Genomic DNA, 25,745 nt, shown 5'->3' with positions numbered 1-25,745 from the left:
TGTACAAATAAATTATTAATATAACATTTCAGACTTTACATGACAGGATATTATAAACTAGTTGCGTCAAGGAACGTCCAAATCTAAGAAAACAACAAACTTTTATTTCAAAACACTTTGGGAACTCGCTAGAGCAATATGTGCGCTAGCACTACAGCAGCTGGCTTCACACACTGCTCGGCGGTGATGGCGGTTGGGAGCCATGGGGTTTTTTCTCGGCTAATTCAGCAGCAGGTTTAGAGTGCTGTTCCATGGGGTGAAGGCGTGTTTCCCCACCCAGGAGCGATAGAAACAGTCAAACAGACCCTTTATCATTGCGCGGTGCGCGTTTCGAGGCTGAGCAGCGCGGTTCTCTACACACCGGCCGTGTAAAATGGCTCCGGTGCAGATCGGTACAGAGGGCCAGCTGGTGCCCGTCGGCGGGCCGAGCTCAGCGCCGCAGCCTGCCCCCGGTGCTCCGGCCACTCAGGGAGTCCGCCTCAGCGTCCTGATCGAGTTCCTGCTTCAGCGGACATACCACGAAATAACGCTGCTGGCTGAGCTGTGAGTCCTCCATCGTTTTAGCGGCTAACGAGCTAACATGTTGGGGTTCCAGCAGAGTTGTTAACTCCCGTTAGCAGTTAGCTTAGCTTCCTACACAAACTAACAATTCTACACTCTCCATTGGCTGTTCTAGTAAACAAATTAAACGCTTTACGTAATGCGACTGAAAATTAAATGTAGTTGTGTTACTTAATTACAGTAGCTGTATTAATTAGCTGTGTTAGCTCATTTCCAGTGAATGATTTAGCTCACAGTAGCTGCTAGCTTAGCTGCCACAGTGACGTAAGCACAGGCTGACTCAGTGGGCATGTTTCTAATAGGAGTCACTTTAACATGAAACAAAACGACAATAATTATCACACTTAGAATTTTTCTGACTTATAACTTCTAGCATTTTGGAACAGAAAGCCGCTTATGATCCAGAATCAGTATCTATACACACACACACACAGTTCATTTATGTGGTAGTAGTGTGTTACTCATTGAATCCTAGAGTTTGGATTGGATTGGATTTGAGAGTCTGATCTGTGATTTGTTTGTGGCATGTATTTGAAACTCATCATTTCTTCTTCTTCTTCTTCTTCTTCTTCTTCTTCCAGACTTCCACGCAAATCCGACATGGAAAGGTTAGTCACTGCAACTGAAAAGAAAAATAAGTAGTAATAATAAAAACAAAATCTTTATTTTTGTGTGTGTGTAAAATAATGGTCATGCATTCATGTAACACAGATCTGTTGTTTTAATTGTGCTTTACATCAGTCAAATAAATAATTGAATGTATTTCATACTAGTTATGTCCATGTCCTCGTTTGTCTCCTCCTGTTCAGGAAAATCGAAATTGTCCATTTTGCGAGCCGGACGCGGCAGCTCTTTGTACGGCTCCTCGCGCTTGTAAAATGGGCCAGTAATGCTGGGAAAGTGGAGAGGTGTGCGGTATGTGCTTCAGACAATACCTTTCTCTTCTGTCTTCATAAAAACAGTTTCTAGCCCGTAAGCCTTGTTTCAGTAATATAACTCAGAAGAGAATCCATTCGTATCAGGAACAGGTTAAAATATCGACTGCCTTTTTTTTAAAGCGTCAGAAGACTTAAATGGTATTGTTGTGTTAATACCGTGGTTTTCCCCTCTGTTACCGATAACCGGAATAGTATCGAAAATACGACTGTGTACCTACAGATAGATTAGTTATTGTCTTTTCTGTTCAGTTCACATGCATGACTGAATAAAACTCGGTCTTCGTCTTCTGCTCCGTGCATTTTGCTTCTCAATTATAAGTCTTGTATGGTAGTACTACTTGTATTGTTCTCTGCTTGATATATCGCTTTGCTTGTGTTTCCCTTTGGATAAAAGCGTCTGCTAAATGAATAAATGTAAATATGTTCATCGCCCTGAAATCTGCGCAGTGAAAATCGTCCCGCTTGTAGTTTTCGGTTCGATTCCGACCTGCATTTACAGAATTTGCCTCATGCTGTATAAAGGCCTAATACAACATCAGCGTATTGTCTGTCTCTAAATAAAGGCATGAAAGTTTGAGTATTTACTAGTTCACCAGTTTGTATTGCAACTTTTAATAGGTTGTGCGACACTACTCTTCTTTAATAACCCTCAGCGTTTGTACAGCATTATTATTTGTGGCTCTTTACTGCATAGTGAGTTAGGGTTTCCAGATTTGACTCCTCATTGATCATCTTTTACAGATGATCTCTGCATTTTTGGACCAGCAAGCGTTCCTATTTGTTGACACAGCGGACAGACTTGCATCGTTAGCCCGGGATGCCTTGGTACATGCCCGCCTGCCCAGCTTTGCTATCCCGTTTGCTATTGATGTTCTGACTACAGGGTCGTACCCACGTCTTCCCACATGCATCCGAGTAAGTGTTCGACTGCAACCCATGGATCAGCTCTACAGACTTGTTTGCAAAGCTTCAGTGCCATGCTACTTGCAAGAAAGGAGATGATTTGGTATGGTATGTGTATGGTTGAGATGTTTGAAATTGTGTGCGTTTTGTTCCAGGATAAAATAATCCCTCCAGACCCTATCACCAAAGCAGAGAAGCAGTCCACACTGAACCAGCTGAACCAAATCCTGCGCCACCGGCTTGTCACGACTGACCTGCCCCCTCAGCTGGCCAACCTGACTGTGGGTAAGTACCCGGCATCACGTTTCCCTTCCGCCAATGTCGACGCTTCCAACTGAATCACAAAAGAAATATCGCATGTGATGCAAAATATTGAAAGAGCTCATGCTCTTGTTTGCTGCTGTCCTTTAATAAGCTAACGGCCGGGTGAAGTTCCGGGTAGAGGGGGAGTTTGAAGCCACGCTAACAGTGATGGGGGATGACCCGGAGATTCCGTGGAGGTTGCTGAAACTGGAGATCCTGGTTGAGGACAAGGAGACCGGCGGTGTGTATATACACGTTTTTATAGAAAATGGCGCCACTGTTATATATTCTAGGCCAGCTAAGTTTGCTAATGTATCCTGTTTGTATCCCAGATGGCCGGGCTCTGGTGCACAGCATGCAGGTGAATTTCATCCACGAGCTGGTACAGTCACGCCTATGTGCAGATGAGAAGCCACTCCAGGATATGTATAACTGCCTACGTATCCTTTCAGCGTCTTTCTTTTGTTTTCGTCTTTTCACTGTCTCACTTGTATATTAATGTGAACTATCTTAAGCAGCCAGTCTCTAAAATCTCTTTAAAAAAAATTGCAATTGTTGGCAAACTGCTGTGGTATCAGAGGAATGAAACCTTTTGAGGTCTGCTGGAAAATATTGGAAAACAATCAATGTCAGCATTATCACATTAACACCTTGTTGTTAATTTAGCTATAACAGAAGGTTTTGTTGTGTTGTATGTTTATTACTTATTATTACATTCCCCATTTCAATTCTGTTCACATGCAGAATTAATTGTGATAGAAGCCGTGTCCGAATATCCCTGCTATCCTACTATATAGTAAGTTAAATGCAGTACGTCAAGAGTAGTAGAGTATCTCACAACAGTGAGTGCACCCCTCACATTTTTGTAAATATTTGATTATATCTTTTCATGTGACAACACTGAAGAAATGACACTTTGCTACAATGTAAAGTAGTGAGTGTACAGCTTGTGTAACAGTATAAGGTGATGGACTGGCCAAGCATGTCTCCAGACCTAAACCCTATTGAGCATCTGTGGGGCATCCTCAAACGGAAGGTGGAGGAGCACAAGGTCGCCAACATCCACCAGCTCCGTGATGTCATCATGCAGGAGTGGAAGAGGACTCCAGTGGCAACCTGTGAAGCTCTGGTGAGCTCCATGCCCAAGAGGGTTAAGGCAGTGCTGGAAAATAATGGTGGCCACACAAAATATTGACACTTTGTGCCCAATTTGGACATTTTCACTTAGGGGTGTACTCACTTTTGTTGCCAGCGGTTTAGACATTAATGGCTGTGTGAGTTATTTTGAGGGGACAGCAAATTTACACTGTTACACAAGCTGTACACTCACTACTTTACATTGTAGCAAAGTGTCATTTCTTCAGTGTTGTCACATTAAAAGACATAATCAAATATTTATAATACTTAATTCTGCTGTATGGAAGCAATGCACACTGCGCTATCCCATAAGACAACGGGACCGGAGCGGAAGAGCTGTCCGAATCCAAAATGGCGGAAGGCAGTGTGCCGGCTCTTTTTAAGGGAGAGCAGTCGGTATTAAACATTGTTCCTTGTGGTTAAACCGTACTTGTTTAGTGAAACCTTAGTTAATTGTTAACTTGTTGAAGGATTAAACAAGGAAAAAAAACAGTTGCGGTACAGGTGCTCTAATCTGGTCAGTCTCTAAGTTTTTGCGGTTATTATGACCTCGTAGCTCACATGACAGTGTCATCATGGGGCATTGGTGGCTCAGTGGTTAAAGGTCAGTTGTTCAAGCCCCAGCACTGCCAAGCTACCACTGTTGGGCCCTTGAGCAAGGCCCTTAACCCTCAATTGCTCAGTTGTATAAATGAGATAAAAGTCGCTCTGGATAAGGGCGTCTGTCAAATTCCATAAACATAAAATGTGAACATACTGGATGTAGTACATTCAGGTTGTATTCATACTACACACACATAGCGATCAGTATGTACTGCATCACTGGCTGAGCAGTAGGTACCAAATCGAATGAAGTAGGTACTGTCTTGGTGCGCGATTTCGGACGCAGCCAGTGTGTAGTCTAATCACTATGGCGCTGCACACACACGTTATTGGAGTGGGCACAACGCCAGGTGAGACTGAAGCTGCTGTGAAAGGGTTTGTATTGATAATCTGTAGCTACGCACAAAGTGCAGGCATTAACTGCATTCCAGTAAGCACTTCTGCTGACTGTTTTTCTTCAACGCCCTTTTGGTTTAATGCAGCCGTGAAGGTGTTTTAATGCTAGTTTTCAGGGCTAAAACCAAACTCTGAAACTTGACTTTGTAATTATAAAATCTTGAGATCTTGTAGCCAAATATTTTATGTATAAAATCTTAAACTAGTTTCATGCTCTTGCAAGGAATCCACAACGCACCGTCGTCGTTCGAGGGTTTATATTCACATGATCAATTTTACACTCCATTTACTCGCCCATGGCCGTCACTGTTCAGTCCTTGACTGAGGCCATCAGATTCATTTTGCCTTTCCCTTCAGCTGGAGGTGCTGCACTCTCAGACTCTGATGCTGATCAGAGAGCGCTGGGGAGATTTAGTGCAGGTGGAGCGCTACTTTCCCGCTAAGTGCCTCACCCTGTCTGTCTGGAAGTAAGATAGTCTCATTCTAAAACTTCTAAAGGCTCACCAATCTGTAACAGTGGCTCATCGTGCTCTGTTCTTCCAGTCAACAGGTGCTGGGCCGCAAGACAGGTACAGCATCAGTGCACAAAGTCACCATCAAGATCGATGAAACCGATGGATCTAAGCCATTGCAGATTTCCCATGAGCCTCCTCTACCAGCCTGTGATTCCAAACTAATGGAAAGAGCCATGAAGGTGTGTGTGTCTGGATTGAATTCTCTTCAGATTCTGAGTGTTTTCTAGATTGTGAACTGCACTGGTAGCCTGTAATACCTTTCCGTTTACGTCACTAATCGAGCTTTCTTTTTTTTTCCCCACTGCAGATTGACCACCTCTCAGTGGAGAAGCTTTTGATTGATAGTGTTCATGCCCGCTCCTATCAGAAGCTGCAGGAACTCAAAGCCATACTGAAGAGCGGCAATCCCAGTGACAACTGTAAGAGTCTGTGCTTTTATTTACCAGGAAACCTCTTCCTAAGCGTGTTCAACAATGTTACCACACGTATGAATGTGTAATCAGTGTGTGGGTTTTCACTGCAGCGTTTATAGAGACTGCTCTGCCTACTCTCGTCATTCCTATTCTGGAGCCGTGCGGACGATCCGAGTGTCTTCACATATTTGTTGACTTGCACTCTGGCATGTTTCAGCCAATGCTGTATGGAATTGGTAAGCAATTCCCCCCCCCCCCCCCCCCCCCCTTAAAAACTCATCATGGTTCTGTATGTTTTAAAGGCTTAGTTCTCACTTTTCAAAATTTCTTCTTTGTTTTTCTTCTTATTGATCTACAAAAACTGTCCCAAAAGTCTCTGTACATCGGGGAAATTAACATTTATTTATTTATCATCTTTTTTAAAGCAAAATGTAACTTTATTTACAAGACATCCTCTACATGATTTCTTTGTAAACACACACAGTTGTCTTTCACACTCATGATGAACTCGTATTGGCACATCTAGTGTTATGCGTGTAATTGCATGTCCATTGCAACCTTGCATAAAAAGCGATTGAAGAAGAATTGAAGTAGAAACATTGTCTAAGTAGACATCAAAGGTGTTTCAGAAATTACACTCCAACCATTTGGAAATACAAAAAAAAAAAAAAAAAATCTTGATGATACACTACCAGTCAAAAGTTTAGACCCCCCCCCATCCTTTTTAGAATAATAATGCTCATTAAATACTCTGGAGTAACACAAATGGAACTATGGGAAATATGTTGTGATAAAAAATCCAAAATAAATCGAAATAATTTAGTACTTTAGCATCTTCAAAGTAGACACTGTTTTTGCTTATCATTTCCGGAAATGTATTCTTGCCATTTTCTGAACTGATTTCTTGAGGAATTCCCCCTGCGGTGCTTTTTAAACAGTATTAAAGGAGTTCCCAACTGTACTGGACACTTACTGGATGCTTTTTGGAATATTTCGCTCCAAGTCATCCATTTAAAAAAAATACAAAAATATCTATATATTTTTTTGTGAATAAAATGTTAGTTTTCTAATGAAAGAAATGTTGGCACAATTATTTCACACCAATTTCAAACATTTAATCATACACCTACAGATCATAAGATTTTTAAGATCATGAGAAACATTTCAGTCAAGTGTCTTCAAACTTTTGACCGGTAGTGTGTATTTGTTGAGACCCCTCACCCTGACGATGATGTAATATTCCTATTGTCTGGCTGTATAATCAACATACCACAGTCTACCGGTCACTAATGCGGTTCTGTTTTGCAGATCAGTCCATGTTGGATGACATTGAGAAAACCATTAATGATGACATGAAGCGCATCATCACATGGTTACAGCAGCTGAAGTAAGCGTTATAAAGCTCTCTCTCCCCCTCTCTCTCATTTTTTATATATATATATATATATATATATATATTAGTATGTATGTATATATGTGTGTGTGTACATTATATATTAGGGCTGCAAGTAACGATTATGTTCATAATCGATTTATTAATTGATTTTTTTTGTTACTAACACACCTCTTCCGTTATAATAAACAACAGAATTTACACTGCAAGCTCACAAATACAACATATAATGATGATAAACTAAACCTTTTAAGCAGCTTGCACCACTTTCCCCTGCCCCTTACACACAGAGGAGCATTTTGGATATAAACATAACCTTGTGCTTGTGCAGAACTGTTTGATCTCCACGGTGTTTAATATAAAATGCTCCCTGCCTTAGAGGACTTTCTTCCTCAGTCACGTGACGATTTTGCCTCCGTCTGATGGTGACTGAGGTCATGTTGGGAATAAAAGGTAACGCTGACAAAGTAAAAAAGCCATTGTCCGTGAATCTGGGTGTCTGCTAATGCTAGCGTGCATATGACGTCATGCGCCGTCAACTAGAAGTTCCGGTTAGTAAAAACCCTCTAGTGATATATTTGAGATGATCTTACCTTTCTAAAATGCACACACTAGACGGTAGAGTGCATAGTGTAAGTGTACAGTACTTCATTTGGGACACAACTTTAGTATGTACTCTCCGAAGCGTGTTTTCGAAAGAGAAGTAACGTAATGAGTAAATCTCCCCCGTGCTGCGCGCAGACCAACTAATCGATAATGAGATTCGTTGTTGCAGCTCTAACATATATATATATACTTTCTCTTAAAGGCAAATTGTTATTCTCCCTCATACAAAAGCTGACTTAAAGTAAAAATGGATATTTAATTGCTTTTTCTGTTGAATAGGTTCTGGCTGGGTGAGCAGCGGTGCAGACAGTCTGTGAAACATCTACCCACAGTGTGCACAGATTCTCTCCACTTATCTAACGCCGCCTCTCATCCTGTGGGCAACCTTACAAAACACCGCCTCTTCATCAAACTCACCCGTCTCCCGCAGTACTACATCGTAAGCCTCCTCTGTGCATTGTTTGTTTGGACAAAAACCAGTGGAAAGATTGTTTGGAAAGTCAGTTCTTTCATTTTGTGTTATGGTCTAGAAGTCTGCTGCTCTTCTCTTCTCAGGTGGTCGAAATGTTTGACATCCCCAGCAACCCCACAGAGCTGCAGTATAAATATTACTTCCTATCAGTGAGCCAGCCAGAGGGGGAGGATGGGCTACCGTGCGCCCTGCTGCTGCAGCAGTTCAAGCCCGACCTTGAGAAGCTGGTGCAGGACTTCTCCTCTGGCCGCTTGACCCGGCCTGGTAGTAAGAGGAAGGTGGGAAGCACTATTAGTTCTTGGTGACCGAATAAAACTTCCTGCTATCTACACAGAAGTTACAACCTAACTGTTAACAAAAAGGAATATTTTGGCAGAAAAAGCGAATTTACTCAAATTTCCTAAAGTGGCGTAATTTTGCCTGTAGCACGGAGCAGCTTTTTAGAAAGTCATTGTTTATAGAGACAGTGTTCTTTCTCACTCTGATACCACTTGAGCGTCACCTGGCCCGTAATTCACTTGCACTGTGTATTTGTTTAAAAGCAAGGGATTTGTCATTTTTATTTTGAGTGTTTTTGCAAAGAGCATGAAAATGATCTAAAATACATGTTTAAATAAAACTATTAATGGTGAGAGTGAACCAGGGTATGTGAGCAGTGTTTACCAAACGTGATAAAAAGGGGAGAGCGGAAACTGCTGCAGCTCCATTCCACTCGCATTGTTTGGTTAGAAGTAAAACTCAGGCTATATGTTATGCTCCCTTGTTTGCGCCTCTGTTTTTGTTCACTCGTGACCATAAGTGAAGCATAACCTCCATAGAAATAAACCTAAGTCCTACAATCACACATTTGGTACAAAATGCTGTAAACCTTATTTGAAATCATAATCTAGATCGATGTCATGATTGTGCAGCCTGTAGTTTTAAGTAGTCTGTTCATGTGCCGTCCTGCCCCAGCTGAAGTAGCGCAGTGGGACAGTGCATGAACAGTGCAGCTAGATTGGTATTATTAAAATCTGTATTTTTTTTTTACATTTTTTTTATAGTAAACTGCTAAACTTTTAGTAGTCAAATTTATCAAAATTACAAGTTGAACACTGTATTGGCACCCATGTTGGACAGCCAGAAAAATTTTGCTCGTTAGAGCAATTTATCATTCCACGTTAGAGAACAAAAACAGTCCCTCCAGGATGTCGCGATTTTTGGCATCACAGAAATGAACGCAAAATCGAGCCAATTCCACAAAATTCGGAGGAGCTTGCAAAATTTTTCTAAATTACCGCAGATTTTCCACAGATCCGGGCCAACACGCAGCAAGTGATATGACACGCATTCAGCCAAAGCACTCTTCACTTCATGTGCATCGAACATGAGTAAAGCTAAAAGGTTTCATTTCCCCACTGTGGAAGACCGTGCAAAACAGTTTTGTGCAATTAAAAAAAAAAAAAGTACGAAAAAACCCCTCCAGATGCGTCAGAATTTAAAAAAAAAAAAAAGCCGCAGAAAGATCAACCTTTTTTGGCTGCAGCAATGATGGAAAAAAAACCTCAACACAGACTGAAAAAGTTTGAAGGAGGAATTTTTAAAATTCAGATACATACTTCACCTTTAAACTTAAAATGTATAAATGCTGATTATTCCTTTATTTGAAGAACAACTTGTATAGCTTAGCGATATTGTTTAAAGCTAGTATTTTGTTGTGTGTTTACGGCGAATGTTTGTGTGAGATTTAATTACGTATTAGCTACATTACTTTCAGTGCAGTATTAAGAGCTTGGCAGTTTGATTGGGGTATGGGGGAAAAACTGTGTAAATTTAGTTCCTTTCCCCCCCCCCCCTTCACAATATTTCTTTAATAATAATTTCCAAATCTGAAACATGTGAAATGGATGTTGTTCTGCAGTTGTCAGTAGAGCAGGGTGCTGCTGAGCCTAAAAAGCCCAAGCGCTCAGGGGAGATGTGTGCATTCAATAAGGAGCTAGCTCACCTGGTAGCCATGTGTGACACCAACATGCCTCTCATTGGCCTGCGCTGTGAGGTACAGTCCAGATTTACTTTCTCATTTTATGCTTCTGTTGTTTTTGTTTGTTCTTACTTTACAAAATATGTGGGTATGTTCTTATATCCATAATTTATTTGTCTTCAGCTGTCTAATATGGAGATACCTCATCAAGGGGTCCAGGTTGAAGGAGATGGATGTAGCCATGCTATTCGTCTTCTCAGGTGAGCATCTCCTAAGACTACATACCGCTATATAGTGTGCGCTGCATTTAGAGGCATATACACATTGCAGTTTTAAACACAGTGTGCTTACAGACATACCAGTATTTGTTTATATTCTGTTGGCTTAGTTATTTCACCATGCAGTGCTCTGTTCCTCATCTCTCAGGGTGCCGCCTGCTAAATGTGTGGGAGAGGAGACGAGGAAGGCTCTGGATCGCTCTCTTCTGGACTGCACCTTCAGACTGCAGGGCCGAAATAACCGCACATGGGTGGCAGAGCTGGTCTTTGCCAACTGCCCCCTCAACAGCACCTCAAGTAAAGAACAGGGTGCGATTATATTAATCCTTGCTGGCTTTTAGTACCGTAGCACTGGACTTGTTTTAATGCGAGTTAATGCATATTAGAAATCAACTTTTATTGATCACATGCCACTCACGATCGGACAGGAAACAGACATAAGTGGATCGGTTTGCGCTTCAGCGATTACGAGTCCGGCTGTGTGTGTGTTTTCATGCAGCCTCGACGCGACATGTCTACCTGACATACGAGAACCCGTTGTCTGAGCCGGTGGGAGGAAGGAAGGTTGTGGAAATGTTCCTAAATGACTGGAACAGCATCAGCCAGCTGTACGAGTGTGTGCTGGAATTCTCACGTGCTTTATCTGGTGAGTACAGGGCACCATGCATGCACGCACACACACACACACACACACACACACACACGCACACATGCACACACACTCGTTTCACAACTAGGAGTAATTTACCAAAGGCCTTCCATCTAATGGCACCATTTTGGAAGGTGGGAGGAAACCAGAGAACCCAGTGGGTGAAACCATGAGGTGAACATGCGCACAGTCTGCACAGACATGAGCCTGAGTTCAGGATTTAACTGAGGATCCTGCTGTGCCACCGTGCCATTCTCCATATTCCGTAGAACTAAGTTTGTCAAATTTTTTTCCTCCCTTTGCAGAAATGCCCTCCTACTTGAACCTCTTCTCTGAAATACGGTTGTATAATTATCGGAAGTTAGTCCTATGTTATGGCAACACAAAAGGCAGCTCTGTAAGTATACGTTTGTGAACTGGATACTCACTTTGAATTAGTACATGGCTAATGGATTTAGCGTTGTCATTGATTGCTCTGCATGATAGTCGCTTGTAACGCCTGATGTGATGTAACCCGAAGGTAACGATCCAGTGGAACTCTGTAACCCAACGCTTCCACCTTGCTCTGGGCACGGTCGGGCCAAACTCAGGCTGCAGCAACTGCCACAACATCATCCTTCACCAGCTCCAGGAGATGTTCAACAAGACCCCCAGTGTGGTGCAGCTCCTACAGGTCTATTTACATTTTTTCCCCCAGTGGACTTAAATGTTCTAGCGTAGACATGCCGATGCCTGAAGATCCTACGTGCTGCTGAGATTAATTACAACAAACCTCGCTCTAATATTCAAAATGCCAATATTGATCTAGATTAAATAGAGTAGATTGAAATTAAAATGGAAATCTCGAGGAGTAGTGTTGGACTGGACGGCTGTTTGTTTTTCCGAGTCCTGTGAGGAGTATAGAGCAAATCAGCTTAGAACATGTACTCTACAAAAATTGCTGGCAGTGTTTAGCTCAATTGATTATAGCCATCCTGCTCCATCACTGGCAATGTACCAGACAGTTCCCTGCATCTTAAAATAAATGTCAAGTGATATTAATGCCTAAATGATTCTTTTTGCCCTTGCAGGTACTGTCAGACACACAGGCCCCTTTGAATGCTATCAACAAACTGCCAACTGTGCCCATGCTGGGTCTGACCCAGAGGACCAACACAGCCTACCAGTGCTTCTCCATCCTGCCCCAGTCCCCCACCCACATCCGCCTGGCCTTCCGCAACATGTACTGCATCGACATCTACTGCCGCAGTCGAGGCGTGGTGGCCATCCGTGATGGTGCCTACAGCCTCTTTGATAACACCAAGATCGTAGAAGGCTTCTATCCAGCTCCTGGACTAAAGGTATAAAGGCCTTTTTTGTTTTGGTTTTTTGTTTTGACACGAACATAAAATAATTATTTTATTTACTTTGCAACATAACAATGTAGAGTAGATGTTAGCTCTTTCCAGTGTCTCTATTTTGTACTAGGCTCTCACCACAAGTCTTTTTTTCACCACAGACATTCTTAAACATGTTTGTGGACAGCAACCAGGATGCACGGCGGCGTTCGGTCAACGAGGATGACAATCCTCCCTCTCCGGTGGGTGTGGATGTCTTGGACACACTCATGCCCCACATGCAACCTCAACAGCCAATCAGAGGCCAAGGGGTCTACCCACCTCTCACTTCTCCAAACAATCCCTACCATGGCGGTGTGGCCCCATCACCCTCGATGATGCCAACACATTCACCGGGTAAGCTGAGTGTCTGGTGCAGTATGTGGTTCTGATTCTTTACACATGTCCTGCTCGCTTGGCGCCTCATTGTGGTTATTAGGGCATAAATAGAAAGTAGTCTTATGACTGTTTTTGCCATATGCTGCAAGTGCCATGCACCCAACTAGCCTGTCACTATGCAGACATGCATGGTGCTGTTTTTGGGCTGTGTATATTCACATCATCATTGACCATGCACATGAAATTCTGGGTCAGAGCATGCCAACTGCCCTGTGCCTGTCCACTCATCTCAATCATAGGGCTGTAGCTGCTGTCCTGCTTCAGCTTTAGTGTGTGTGTGTGGATTTGTTTGTGTGTGTGAGAGAGAGAGAGTAACAATGGGAGAGACAGACTTCTCATCAGTTGACTGTGTGCAGGGAACATCCATGCAGCAAATTCCCCTAGTGGAGCTCTGCGGGCGCCCTCGCCCTTCGGGCCCACTCCGTCTCCCTCCTCTTTGGGCATTTCTATGGGCCAGACCTCCAACTTTGCCAGCCCACATGGTAAGTGTCAGAGGGGGCAGCATTCAGAGCTTGGTAATGGCTTCAACTGGCCTTAGCTGTTCCCTCTACAGAGATGCAGCCGTCAGCAGGCTCTGTGACATAGCTGTGTAGGCTCTGGCAGGGATTCTTACAGGGATGACTGTGTGAGCAAGGTTGGTGAAGGGACTAATTTCTTACTAACATTAACAAGTGGGGTTGAATGGACACTGATTTGGTGGTGGTGGTTTGGCTGTTTATTACAAATTTCTTATTTGTTCCACTAAAATCAATGTTCCCTGTGTGCATGTATGATGTTATGGGACTGAGGCATATTGAGTGCTTATTAATAATAAATCTTATGATTGTTTAATTCACTTCATTACTTTAATGAGTTCAAATCAAGCGTTTATTTCTTCATTTTTCTTGTATGTATTTATGTGGGTGAGTCAAATGAAAACCTTAAAAGTGTGACATAAATTAGCAACCGGTAGATTTATTTATTTATTTTTCTAGAGGAAACGGGGCATTTGTTGAGAACTGGAACGCTTGCATTGAATGAGCGGAGATTACGTAGAGAAACAATACCTTTGTGACACCTGTTTGGAATAAGCCATGCAAAATAAAAGTAATAAAAACAATGAAAGAAGGTTTTCATTTGATTCACCTTCATAAAACACTTTCTTTCAAAAACAATTTATGAAAAATATTTCTTAAGGCAGTTTCATCAGACTCAATAACAAAGGTGGTGTAAGATTTAGATATAAAATCTGTGACATTTAGAGTATAGTTCTATCTAATCACTCAGGAGTTAACATTAATGTAAAGACCAAATCTGACACTGTCATGTGATTGAATGGAAGTTTGATGGTAAATAAGTTGATTACAAATCCTCAGGTACATCACCTGCTTAACAACCCTGATTTTGTTGGATTTTGTTGTTAAGTGACACTGAGAATAAAATAAATATTGGGAAGTGTCTTCAGGCTGTACTCTGATTGCACTGCAGGAGCTTTGGACCCCAGTTCCCCGTACCCAATGGTATCTCCCAGTCAGAGGACCGGCACGTGGCCTAGCTCTCCACAAGTCTCAGGCCCCTCGCCGCGCATGCATGGCATGTCACCCGGTAACCCCTCTCTCCACTCGCCCATTCCAGATGCCTCGCACTCTCCTCGTGCTGGGACCAGTGAGTAAATGCACAAAATCCAGCGGCGCTCATGACAAACCTGATATATTCACTTCAAATGGCTTTTCTTAAGCATAATGAAGAAGAAAGTGTTATTTGAGTATTTGTTAAAACTTTAGTATTGAATATTGTTCTTCACAATGACACTGATAAAACTTTATCAGCCAGCGGAACTGAATAGCGTCAATATCGTGTGTTTAGGTTCCCAAGTAATGCCGACCAGTATGCCTCCACCTCGTAAGCTACCTCAGCGCTCATGGGCGGCCTCTATCCCCACCATCCTCACCCACAATGCCTTGCACGTGCTACTGCTGCCCTCTCCCACCATGTGCCTGGTGCCTGGGCTGGCTGGTAGCTACCTGTGTTCACCACTTGAGCGCTTCCTGGGCTCGGTCATTATGAGGAGGCATCTGCAGAGAATCATTCAGCTGGAACCCAATGTGAGTTCCTCTGCTTTACACTCTTGGTCTCCTGATAATGAAGGGAGGGAGGTGTAACCCTATGATTAAATACCCTGTCTAGTGATAGAGCAGTTGATTGCATTCATTAGTATATTCACTTCTCACTTCATGGCCTGTCTTTTTTTTTCTTTTCTTTTTTGTTTTTCTTTTTTTTTCTGTCTTTTTCTTTTTGTATGTGAAATAGGGAGTGCAAATTATGTGATACAATAGCTTTTTTTTCCCCACCTTCCAGTACTTCCACAAGTTTAACCTTTCCTTACCCTTATCACACACAATAATAAGCTGATAATAACAATAATTATTCTTTTGAATGACCTTAACAGGCTTAATCTGTGTCTGAGTAAAGTGTTTGCACATGTTCCTATATCTGTACATAGCCGAACTCTAACCACCATCTCTCCCTCCTTTCCATAGCTCACTATTGTGAACTCCAATGAGCCAGGAGTCATCATGTTTAAGACGGAGGTGCTGAAATGTCGGGTGGCTCTGAACCCAAAGAGCTACCAGACTCTGCAGCTGAAGGTCACACCAGAGAATACTGGTCCCTGGTCACAGGAAGAACTGCAAGTTTTGGAGAAGTTCTTCGAGACCAGGGTAAGCGAGGAATCATCCCCAGCCCTTATTCCAGAGGACGTCGTCTGTAGATTAAATGATTAGCTTGACTATTTTAGTGCAAATGACTGTAGGAATTTAATTAATTTCATGTCTCTGGAACTATTTCCTGTTCAGACCATTTCAGAGGACTAAATTTAAAACTTCTGTTCTGTGATTAACTTCATAAATCAACCAAAAAGTGTTCTTGGTGATGGGCTTTGGTCTTTGAGGGATAGAGTTCAGTACAGTTTGCTAGTTTCCCTGCTCAACACCTAACCAACATATTAATTGGTGTATTTTCCAAGGACGTTTGCAATGTGCCAAACTCTGGCCCTCCTTGTTCAAAACTGTGTACCATGCTCTTGAAGTGGAAATAACCAACTTCTTTTCCCATGTTTTTATTATTATTATTATATTTTTTAGGTTGCCGGTCCACCCTTTAAGTACAACACTCTAAATGCCTTTACAAAACTTCTGGGGGCTCCCACGAACATCCTCAGAGACTGTGTTCGAATTATGAAGCTTGAGCTGGTAAGACAGTGCATGAATCTGAGTGCACGTGTCTGTTTGTATTATGTGATTCTCATTATTAATTATTTTTTTACTCCTGCAGTTCCCTGACCAAGCAGCCCAACTAAAGTGGAATGTGCAGTTCTGTCTGACTATCCCACCCAGCGCACCACCCATCGCTCCTCCAGGAACTATCGCTGTAGTGCTCAAGACCAAAATGCTTTTCTTTGTAAGTATGGTCATGACGCAACTCACTACTGGAGCTGTGACCTATATTTGGTCCTTTATATTTTCCTAAGGCAAAGTGGTACTTAATCAGGATAAAATAATGGAGAAAAACATGAATTGCAAGTATAAAAAGGAGGAACAGACCTCCCGTCAATCACTGAATCTTCTGAATAACTAAAATCTTGGTCCACAGCTCCAGCTGACCCAGAGAGTGCCGGTGCCTCAGGAGCCCATCAGCATCATCGTGCCCATCGTGTACGACATGGCCACAGGCCTGACGCAACAGGCTGACATCCCCCGACAGCACAGCTCCTCTGGAGCCGCTGCCCTCATGGTTAGCACCATCCTCAGGAGGTTTAATGAGCACCACCCAGCTCGACCAGGTATGCGTTCAAGCTTCGGCAGTCATGTGACTTGTTTTGCTGCGCATGTTCTGTTTTGTTTAACCGTTAGGTTCGTGTCAGAGTAAACTACGGTTGAATAATGATGCGAATTATGATACAATGATTATAAAGGTGCTAATGTATGTTCATGGCTCAAAGTTTCCTAATAAATGACTTGCATTTAAAATTCAAGAAATTCTATTTATGGACCTGGCATTATGTTCATTGGATTATCCCTGTTCATGGATACAAATTGTGTGTTAAATGATGAAATTGTTCCCTCCATTTCTTATTTATATTTCTATCTCTTCTCTCTCACACACACACACACCTCATAAAGCTGTGTGAAGTGGCTTTGTGTTTGTCAGCATCAATATTATTTTATTGCCAATAATTGGAATATATATATATATATATATATATATATATATATATATATATATATATATATATATATATATATATATATATAGATATATATAGATATATATAGATATATAGATAAAGAGAGAAATGGGTATAGATAGAGATATGTAGGTATAGATAGAGAGATTATAATTTTTTGGTTTTCTTTCTTTAAAAAAAATACAAAAGTAAATAGTCTTGTAATAAAATGCATGTTATTTTTTTAGGAGAATGTACAATATTTGCCTCTGTTCATGAACTCATGGCTAATCTGACGCTGAACCCTGGAGCACGGCCCTAAGAGCCCTCAGTCCAGCTTCTCCAGACCAAACTGGGAACACATGGAGTATTGGCATGCTGTATGGAGATCCAGGTCGTCACATACAGCCACACAAATTTTCTTCAGGTGTACAAAATTCTGTCATAAAAGAAAGAAAAACATTATGATGGAATGGAATATTCTTTGATTTTGCTTCATATCATGAGAGTATGTAAATGAATGAAGGACAGTGCATCTTTGAACATGCCATGCATACTTATATAAATTCAGGACATGATTAAGGAAAGAGGACAATTTATTTTTGTTTGATGCACTTCTTAAATAAAGGTTTGAGATTAGGAAAAAAAGTAGGTTTGTTTACCCTCAACTGTAAATGCTTTTTATATATTATTTTAATGTCTGCCTTTGAGAAAAATAAGTGTTTTGCAAAAAAAAAAAAAAAAAAAAGCTTAATCATTTTTTATATTGCAAGCTATCAATATTATGTTGATACTAGGGCTGTATTCTTTATGATGACACTATTTAAAAAAAAAATTTTTTTTTTTTTTTTTTTTTAAACTGGTAAAACTTTGACTGCTCTCATAATAGCGGTCACACTGAACACTGTATAGACTGTAACAAACTTTCAGAAAAAGCCCTATTTTTTCATGACTGCATTTGAGTCCTGATGGTAGCCTATACCTCTGTCTTTAATACTGTTTAATAAATATTTGAAAGTGTTATTTGTCATTATTCACCGTCTTGCAGGCTCAGCAAAATAGCTCAATATTTTTAGATTGTGACATGATTATGATTGATGCCAAGCCTCGTGTGTATTAGTACTAGTCCATACTAACCGAAGTAAATTTGAAAACAGTGTTTATGTTTTGGCTACACTAGCCTTTCCAATTCCCAAAGGTTTCCTGTCCACAACGCAAAGTAAAAATAACAGAAATAATAGATACTGCAAGTAAGAGCAAATGCTAGTTACGTATACCTGGTGTTCAGATAGTCCATGACCCCAGCGATAAAAATGGCATCAACCTGCATTGTGCTGAGTTTATTTCCCAATTGGAAAGGCAGCATGGTATTGAAGGCATTTAAGAAATAAAAGGTTAGCTCTGATTGTGTACAAGTCTGCATAAGGTCTGTGGAGTATGTAGATTATAGTATCCTCTACACACACACAGTGCTGTTAAAAAGTATTTGTATCCTGATTTCTTCTGTTTTTGTGTACATCTCATAGAAAATAGGTTTAGATCTTCAAATGAAACACAACATAAAACAAAGGCAACCTGAGTAAACACAGTTTTTATTTATTTACTTATTTTTAATTGGAGCCAAAAAATTATCCAACACCTCTCACCAATGCGAAAAACTAATTACCCCCTTAAACTTAAAATCTGATTGTGCCACCTTTAGCAGCAATAACCGCAACCAAACGCTTTCGATAACTGGAGATCAGTCTTTCACTTCTAGAAATAGGACTTACTCCTATGCTTTGGATCATTGTCTTGCTGCATAATCCTTGAATTTCAATTTACAGACTGAAGACCAGACATTCTCCTTTAGGATTTTCTGGTAGAGAGCAGAATTCATATTTCCCTGAATTATTGTAAGTTGCCCAGGCCCTGAAGCAGCAAAGCATCCCCACACCATCACACTTCCACCACCATGCTCGACCGTAGGTATGATGCTCTTTTTGTGTAATTGTGTGTTTGGTTTACGCCAGATGTAACGGGACCCCTGTCTTCCAAACAGTTCCACTTTCGACTCATCACTCCACAGAACATTCTCCCAAAAGGTTTGAGGATCATCAAGGTGTGTTTTGGCAAAATTCAGACGAGCCTTAATGTTCTTCTGGGTTAGCAGTGGTTTTCACCTCACCACTCTTCCATGGATGCCATTTTTACCCAGAGTCTTTCTGATAGTGGAGTCATGAACAGTGACCTTTATTGATGCAAGAGAGACCTGTAGTTCCTTCGGTATGTCCTCACCTTTTTTTGGACTTCCTGGACGAGTCGTTGCTGTGCTCTTGGGGGAATTTTGGAAGGTCGGCCACTTCTGGGAAGGTTCACTACTGTGCAGAGGTTTTTCCATTCGGAGATAATGGCCCTCACTGTTGTTCTTTGGAGTCCCAGAGCTTTTAAAATATCTTTATAACCCTTCCCAGACTGATATATTTCAATCACCTTCTTCCTCATCATTTCTGGAATTTCTTTCAGTTTCAGCATAGTGTGTTACTGGGTGAGACCTTTTAATCAACTTGATGTTGAAAAAGTTCTATTTAAGGGTTGATTTGATTGAACAGGGTTTGCAGTAATCAGGCCTGGTTGTGTCTGGTCCAGCTGAACCCCAATCATACTCAGGTTGCCTTTGTTTTATCTTTGATTTTGTTTTATTTCTGAAACAATTTAATATGATATATACACAAAAACAGAGGAAATCACAAATACTTTTTCACAGCACTATATGAGTAGGTGGACCATGACTACAGTATTGTCCATAAAACTCAGATCTAATTGTATCAGTAGAAAAGCAGTAATCATCTGAGAACTTCGATAGTCTTGCTGATAATCCACATGACCTCATGAGAACAACATTTGTTCTTATATTACACATCATTTAGAATCTAATAGGACACACCCTCAATTTAACACTGATATTGGGCTTGGATAGATAGAAAACATAAATATCCTACCCCAATCTGAAATGATCTCTAATCCTCCTCATACCTCAGTTCACTTGAATTGCATCTGAGTTTAAATACACTGACTTCACCTGTTAATGCATTAAATTTACACTTTGACTTGTTTGCCCTCTGACCCCACAGGAATTGCTGAAGTAACCAAATGCTTTACTTCACACCGGATGATGTCAACCCATTTAAAAACAAGGAGAAAAAGCTAGCACCCTGGAATAATGATCACAACATATGATTCACATAGGATCAAGTTAGCAGAGCAGGACACAAGGGAATCACAAACATTAATTGTAATATTTCTTATTTTGAAGTGAAATATAATTTTCAATATTTATAAATGAGCAGTACAATGTCTTCTGCCTATATCAGTTTCACAGATTGAGGAAAGAAGGGATGTGAGGTCACTGAAAGATATATCAATAGCGCGCATCATAAAAATAGCTCTCTTCCTACAACAAGGAATTGTATTCTTTATTACACGTGCAACCAGGAATAAAATGGATATCCTCATTTTACCACTTCCACCCACCACAATGTTGCATTTAACTAATATTTAAGTCTTTCCTCCCTGCAAAAAAATCACGTAAAAATCACAACCATGGATGAAACTGCATTAAGAGAATTAATTTGACAATTAATTGAACAGGCTGTTCATGGTTTATGTTGATAACTTCCAGTAACCTATCCTAGCCTAATCTGTTATCTGATAACAAACCCTAAAACTACTAATTTAGTGAGGAATAATTCACTAGCATGCTTTAATGTACAAGTTAATTTGATTCAGACGCACTGACAATGTGCGATCTTATTCTTTAAAAGTCTTACCTTTTAAAAGTGCATCACAGCCGGTGTGTCCTGACATGAGTGTTTGGTGCTGCGCTCCACCACCGTTACACGTGACGTACTTCCGCACAGCGCGCGCTGGCTGTGTTCAGGCAAAACCCCACTGGGTGGCGCGCTGCATCCGCGCTTCACCTCCTCTTGTCTTGAGCAGAGGTTCTCTCAGGCCAGCATCGTCCAGCACCGGTAAGAACATTACTATGTAGTACTTTGTGTGTAGATGCATGCAGTATAAACGTGTTTAAATCCGTAAGGGTCGTATAAACTGAAATATTGACCAGTCTGTCAGTCGCATACAGCCGCAGTTATGTCACGGTCAATCACTGTAACATTTACTGTGTTAAATTTATAAATTGAAGGCATCCGAGAAACGGTGCACTCCATAAACTCTTAAGGTCGTGATTCCTGTGTGAGGAAGTGAAGATGGAAGAGGTTCTTTATTGTGTTCGGGTTTGTAGTGAACGCTGAAGGAAAGAGCAATACAAGGAAGAGCTCGTGCTGACTGACACTTACAGTGACCAATCAGGTGTTTACTTTCTGTTTACTGACGCGGGTCTGACCAATCAGATGTATTCTTTTCTAATAGCAGGAACAGGGACTACAACCGGTTCACGTGTGCCAATATTTACACCACGGTCTCAGCAAACACTGAACGTTTCTCTTTGGTTTCCCTGTGGCTTGGGGTTTTTTTTTTCTTTTTCTTTTTCTTTTTTTTCTTCTTTTTTTTTTGTAACCAATTAATATCGTTGTGGGAACATTGTGTTTTGGGTTACAATGTCAGCTCTTTTCCTATAACCACTGCTTTACCCGTTTACCGGTTATTTTATTTTTATTCATTGTTGGCTTTGCAAAGTACACAATCCTATAGCTTGGCAAAATATTTAAAACTGGCCTATATTTTGTAATATGTAATTTAATGGTCGGTCTTTATACAGAAAATAAAAGCTACTATGCTGAAAAAAAAAAACTCCAGTAGAAACCCTCATAGAATTTGTCTATCATATAATATGTTTATAATGGGAATTGTATTGGTTTTAATGCCTAATTAAGTAAATGCTAAATTAAGAATTAGATTTTTATCAAAACATGAAATACGTAAGTAGTTTAAAGGAACACTGCCATTTCCATCCATCCATCCATCTTCTATACCGCTTATCCTACAGGGTCGTGGGGAGCCTAGAGCCTATCCCAGTTAGCATCGGACACAAGGCAGGGTAAACCCTGGATGGGGTGCCAATCCATCGCAGGGCACAAACACATACACATTCACTCAGTGCGTTTACATGGACAACAATAATCCAGTATTAACCCGATTAAGACAATACTCAGATTAAGAAACTACCATGTAAACAGTGATTTTTTATTACCTTAATCTGATGAAAGCCATACTCGAAGTAAACACAAATCGAATTAAGACATGTGGAGTATTCCTGTTTTAGTCGCATTATCGACGTGTATTACAGACATATAAACACCTCAATCACACTTTTAACACCGTGTGGGAGTTTTCACTGCATTTTGCTACAGGACACGATCACACATGGCAGTGGTCAACCGTTTGACAGCAAACAAGAGAGCACGGCTGCGTCCCAAACCGCGTACTTACCTATTGTATAGTAGCCGAGATACATGTATTTCACCTACTATATAGTAGGTGAGTATGCAGTTTGGGACGCAGCCCACGGCTTCAAGCAGTTGTCTATTTGCATGTATAGCATGACAAATAATTAACTGCACTTCCAGCTTCCCTAAAAATTAAAAATAAAAACACCTAAAACTGTATATGGTACCATAACGAAGAAGAACTTTATGTTGATACATGAAATTCTGGCGGGAACGTCGGACGGTATTGTTTTTTTTCAGCAGGCTAAAAGCAACCTTTGGCAAACTTTGAAAACTTCCCATAAGAGAATGTTATGGGAATGTTTCTGGAACATTAGTGATTACAGAAAACAGTATTGAACAGCGTGCTGTGGTGAACATTCTTCGTCAGTTGTCACATAACCATAACCGAATATTGTGTTTTAATGTTCCCAGAACATTTGGGGAACAGCATTGACTTTGCTAAACAAAACAGAACGTTCCCAAGATATTATGTAGTAGTTCCCAAAAAATAACCAAAGTTATATGAATGAATGCGGAACGTTCTCTGAACTCTAATAAGCAACAAAACTTTATATTTCAAGCAAGCTTTATATTTCCATAAAGAAACCGTTCTGTTCCCAGAATGTTTCAGGAGCCAAAAACAAAAAAAGTTTTTGTTACCTTGGTCATTGCCGTGTAGTCCATTTGCACAACATGTAATAACCTAATACCACACAGTTACAAAATAGCCCATTATAATTGTTATAAGCACATAAGCACTACACTTATTAATGGTGAAATTGAAGCAATGTTTTTGATAAACACCTTGTAGCTGTTGTATTGTTCTACAGAAAATAAAAAGATGTGAAAACAGGAAGCCAGTACCACAAAATGATCTGAGAAGAGATGATCGCAGAACCAACGTTGCTCTCGAGAACAGTGCAAAAGTAAGACACAACCTCTTTGCTGTATTAGGAACGTTTTCTACATTATTTATTTATTTATTTATTTTTAAAAATGGTGCAAAAATTTGCATCTGAGTTCAAAAGTTCGCATCCCTAATGGGTTATTGGAAAAATGTACCATAATATACTTAATATAATTGTATTTTTACAATTATATTTTACAATTTATAATTCCAAGAAGTTAAAAGAAGAAATGTGGCTTTATGGAGACAGCAATCCAAAACATAATCCAGAATTAACAGAAAAATATTATAAAATAACCTTTCTTTTTACCCTTTCTGTCTATCGCCTGTAATTCACATCGGGCATGTTATGACAGATGCAACCCGGAGAATTTCCATTACATTCAAAATGGGACATGCAAACTTTTGAACAGATTAAAAAATAAAAAAAACTTTTTAATTTTTTTTTTTTAACTGTTAACACAGTAAGGCATTTTGCCATTTGAGAATTAACGACCATCCGTGAAGCCAATCACACTAAACAAAAAACCAAACATTTCACTCAACCGTACATAATAAATACATTGTATTTACGTGCAAGCTATGGTGTATTTTGTGAGAAATTAACCATGTGATGAATGTATATTTAAAGGGAGAACACTAGTGTTGATGTCTCTTCCTGCACATCTGTGAATCACGCCTCTGGTGTGAGAAATGAAAACAGAAAGAAGAATGTGGTAAGACTTGATATTGTATTTCTAATCTGTCATATGCAAGTTCTGCATATGTCCAGTTTATGGGAACGCTGCTTACATTACAGTAAAACTTTTGGTAGTTTACAGTCCTTTTCTATCAAAACACATGGATTAATATTTTAAAGCTCTTGCCAAAAAGACGTGTGACTGTGTAGCATTTGTAATGTTTTTGTGTAGAGAGGGAAGAGGAAAGCCAGAGATGGCTCAGAGAATGCTAAGCAGAAGCTTTCAAAGACCAACCATGGTACCTTTGGCAGAGCAGAGAATGAGCAGCTCAAACATGGAGACATGGAAGCCTTCACCTTGTTTGAGGTGGTCACTATGGGCAGGAGCGCCATGCAGGTACATGCTGATGAACTTTATTCAGGCGTAAATGCTTTATTAAATGCAACATTTAGCTATACCTACGTTGACTGTTTGTTTTTTTTATTGTCTATTTTTGTTTGAGGTTGTTTGGAGGCATATTTTGATTGTAGTGCTTATGTTCTGAATCTCATGCAAAGGCTGTGGTTGATGACTGGATTGAGGCTTATGTTATGGACCGAGAACCAGCCCTGCTTGACCTCATCAGCTTCTTCATTCAGTGCTCAGGATGCAAAGGTAAGACATTCTCGGAGTTTAAATGAACATTCCAGACATTTCCATGATCTTCAGTCAATCTTCAGTGAATTTGAGTGACCTTGAGGGTAAATGTCACACTATTCAATAGTTTTGTTTTTAAAAGCTGTGAAGTGAGATATACTGAGAGTGAAATGAAAGTTTCTGAAATGTGAACTGTTATACTGTTTCAGTTGAAGGATAGAAAGCTTGAAATAGAAGACATACATAGTATATATCATATGATATGGGTGTAATTTTGCCATACTATTTAATGCAGTAATATGTGCGGTTTGGCATGCAGACAGAGATAGAAGTTGAATTTGAGTGACCAGACAGCTACACAGCTACACAGTCAGCTTTCCCAACGGAATATTCTTTTTTTTGCATTAACAGATTTTTTTTCACCAAATGAGTACTTTTGTGTACGTTCTGTAGCTAAATATGTGTGGCTACTGACAATATCGCACTGGCCAGGTGCTTCTAGGGAAACCATATGGTGAGTAGCACAAAGAGGAGAAATACATTTGCTTTGTTGTAGTAGAGGGGTAAGCTTCTAGCAATATCATGGTAATACCTGGGCTGGAATATGGTTATTATGAAATTGTATGAAATTTGTAAACTATGCGCACTCTCAAGTTGGTGCCTATGCTGATATTCTGATTGCTAATTTCTCCAGGGGTAGTAACTGCTGAGATGTTTCAGAGCAAGGAAGATTCTGATGTCATGAGCAAAATGGTGGAGGACCTGGATGAGGTGTGATCTGATTTCCAAAGCCTTCTCCTTCTCTTGGGTTGTATTATGTTTAGGATGTATGTGCTTTTTAAATACAAGTGTTACAGTTCTTTGGATTACAAATTGCAGAGCTCAGGTTTGCAGTATAAAAGGTTTCTGGCGTTTCCATGGATACTGACTGTCACATGGCCCATGGACATTGTGAGTATGAACCTTACTTTGGGGAATATGGCACCA

At 40.4% G+C, this 25,745-nt stretch overlaps 2 protein-coding genes and 1 long non-coding RNA gene across 6 annotated transcripts in view; 2 read left to right on the top strand and 1 right to left on the bottom strand.

Moving 5' to 3' along the window:
• Positions 1-152: 152 nt before the first annotated feature.
• med14 (mediator complex subunit 14) lies at positions 153-18,139 on the top strand. Of its 3 annotated transcripts, none has more exons than XM_017469406.3 (30): positions 153-543; positions 1,143-1,169; positions 1,371-1,476; positions 2,241-2,414; positions 2,558-2,687; positions 2,818-2,946; positions 3,038-3,145; positions 5,176-5,308; positions 5,385-5,535; positions 5,664-5,775; positions 5,880-6,005; positions 7,078-7,156; positions 8,048-8,207; positions 8,324-8,518; positions 10,141-10,275; positions 10,384-10,460; positions 10,627-10,775; positions 10,978-11,124; positions 11,433-11,524; positions 11,648-11,800; positions 12,198-12,467; positions 12,626-12,860; positions 13,259-13,384; positions 14,370-14,546; positions 14,748-14,986; positions 15,422-15,601; positions 16,025-16,132; positions 16,215-16,340; positions 16,533-16,722; positions 17,355-18,139. In XM_017469406.3, the coding sequence occupies exons 1-30, from the start codon at positions 374-376 to the stop codon at positions 17,426-17,428; spliced, it is 4,278 nt and encodes a 1,425-aa protein (XP_017324895.1). In that variant the 5' UTR covers positions 153-373; the 3' UTR covers positions 17,429-18,139. The 3 variants fall into 3 exon arrangements, with proteins under 3 accessions (XP_017324895.1, XP_017324894.1, XP_017324896.1); XM_017469405.3 differs by having other exon boundaries at positions 154-543; positions 10,627-10,787; XM_017469407.3 differs by lacking the exon at positions 13,259-13,384 and having other exon boundaries at positions 154-543; positions 10,627-10,787.
• LOC108266310 (uncharacterized) lies at positions 17,411-23,333 on the bottom strand. The gene is made up of 2 exons (XR_001812864.3): positions 20,916-23,333; positions 17,411-17,545 (listed from the first exon to the last, which is right to left on the bottom strand). It is a non-coding gene; the product is annotated as an uncharacterized LOC108266310 (long non-coding RNA).
• Positions 21,031-25,745, top strand: part of si:ch211-269e2.1 (cohesin subunit SA-2) — a 20,383-nt gene continuing 15,668 nt past the window's right edge. Inside the window, exons 1-7 of one of the 2 annotated variants that reach the window (XM_017469408.3) lie at positions 21,031-21,116; positions 23,366-23,461; positions 24,074-24,158; positions 24,354-24,518; positions 24,680-24,776; positions 25,453-25,529; positions 25,638-25,709. In XM_017469408.3, the coding sequence (XP_017324897.1) occupies positions 23,421-23,461; positions 24,074-24,158; positions 24,354-24,518; positions 24,680-24,776; positions 25,453-25,529; positions 25,638-25,709 (537 nt within the window). In that variant the 5' untranslated portion in view covers positions 21,031-21,116; positions 23,366-23,420. Of the gene's footprint in view, positions 21,117-23,346; positions 23,462-24,073; positions 24,159-24,353; positions 24,519-24,679; positions 24,777-25,452; positions 25,530-25,637; positions 25,710-25,745 lie in introns of both variants that reach the window. The other variant, XM_017469409.3, reaches the window with a different exon arrangement.

Source organism: Ictalurus punctatus, chromosome 6, assembly GCF_001660625.3.
Source record: "Ictalurus punctatus breed USDA103 chromosome 6, Coco_2.0, whole genome shotgun sequence".
Lineage (NCBI taxonomy): Eukaryota > Metazoa > Chordata > Actinopteri > Siluriformes > Ictaluridae > Ictalurus > Ictalurus punctatus.
Note: the sequence above shows the minus strand (reverse complement) of the source record. Positions and strands in the feature narration are given on the sequence as shown.

Bases quoted from the DNA above. Each gene is read 5' to 3' on its own strand.
- med14 (XM_017469405.3), top strand. From the start codon at position 374: ATGGCTCCGGTGCAGATCGGTACAGAGGGCCAGCTGGTGCCCGTCGGC. The intron at 5,776-5,879 runs GTAAGAGTCTGT...TTTTCACTGCAG, and splicing joins CGGCAATCCCAGTGACAACT to CGTTTATAGAGACTGCTCTG. The intron at 15,602-16,024 runs GTAAGCGAGGAA...TATATTTTTTAG, and splicing joins AGAAGTTCTTCGAGACCAGG to GTTGCCGGTCCACCCTTTAA.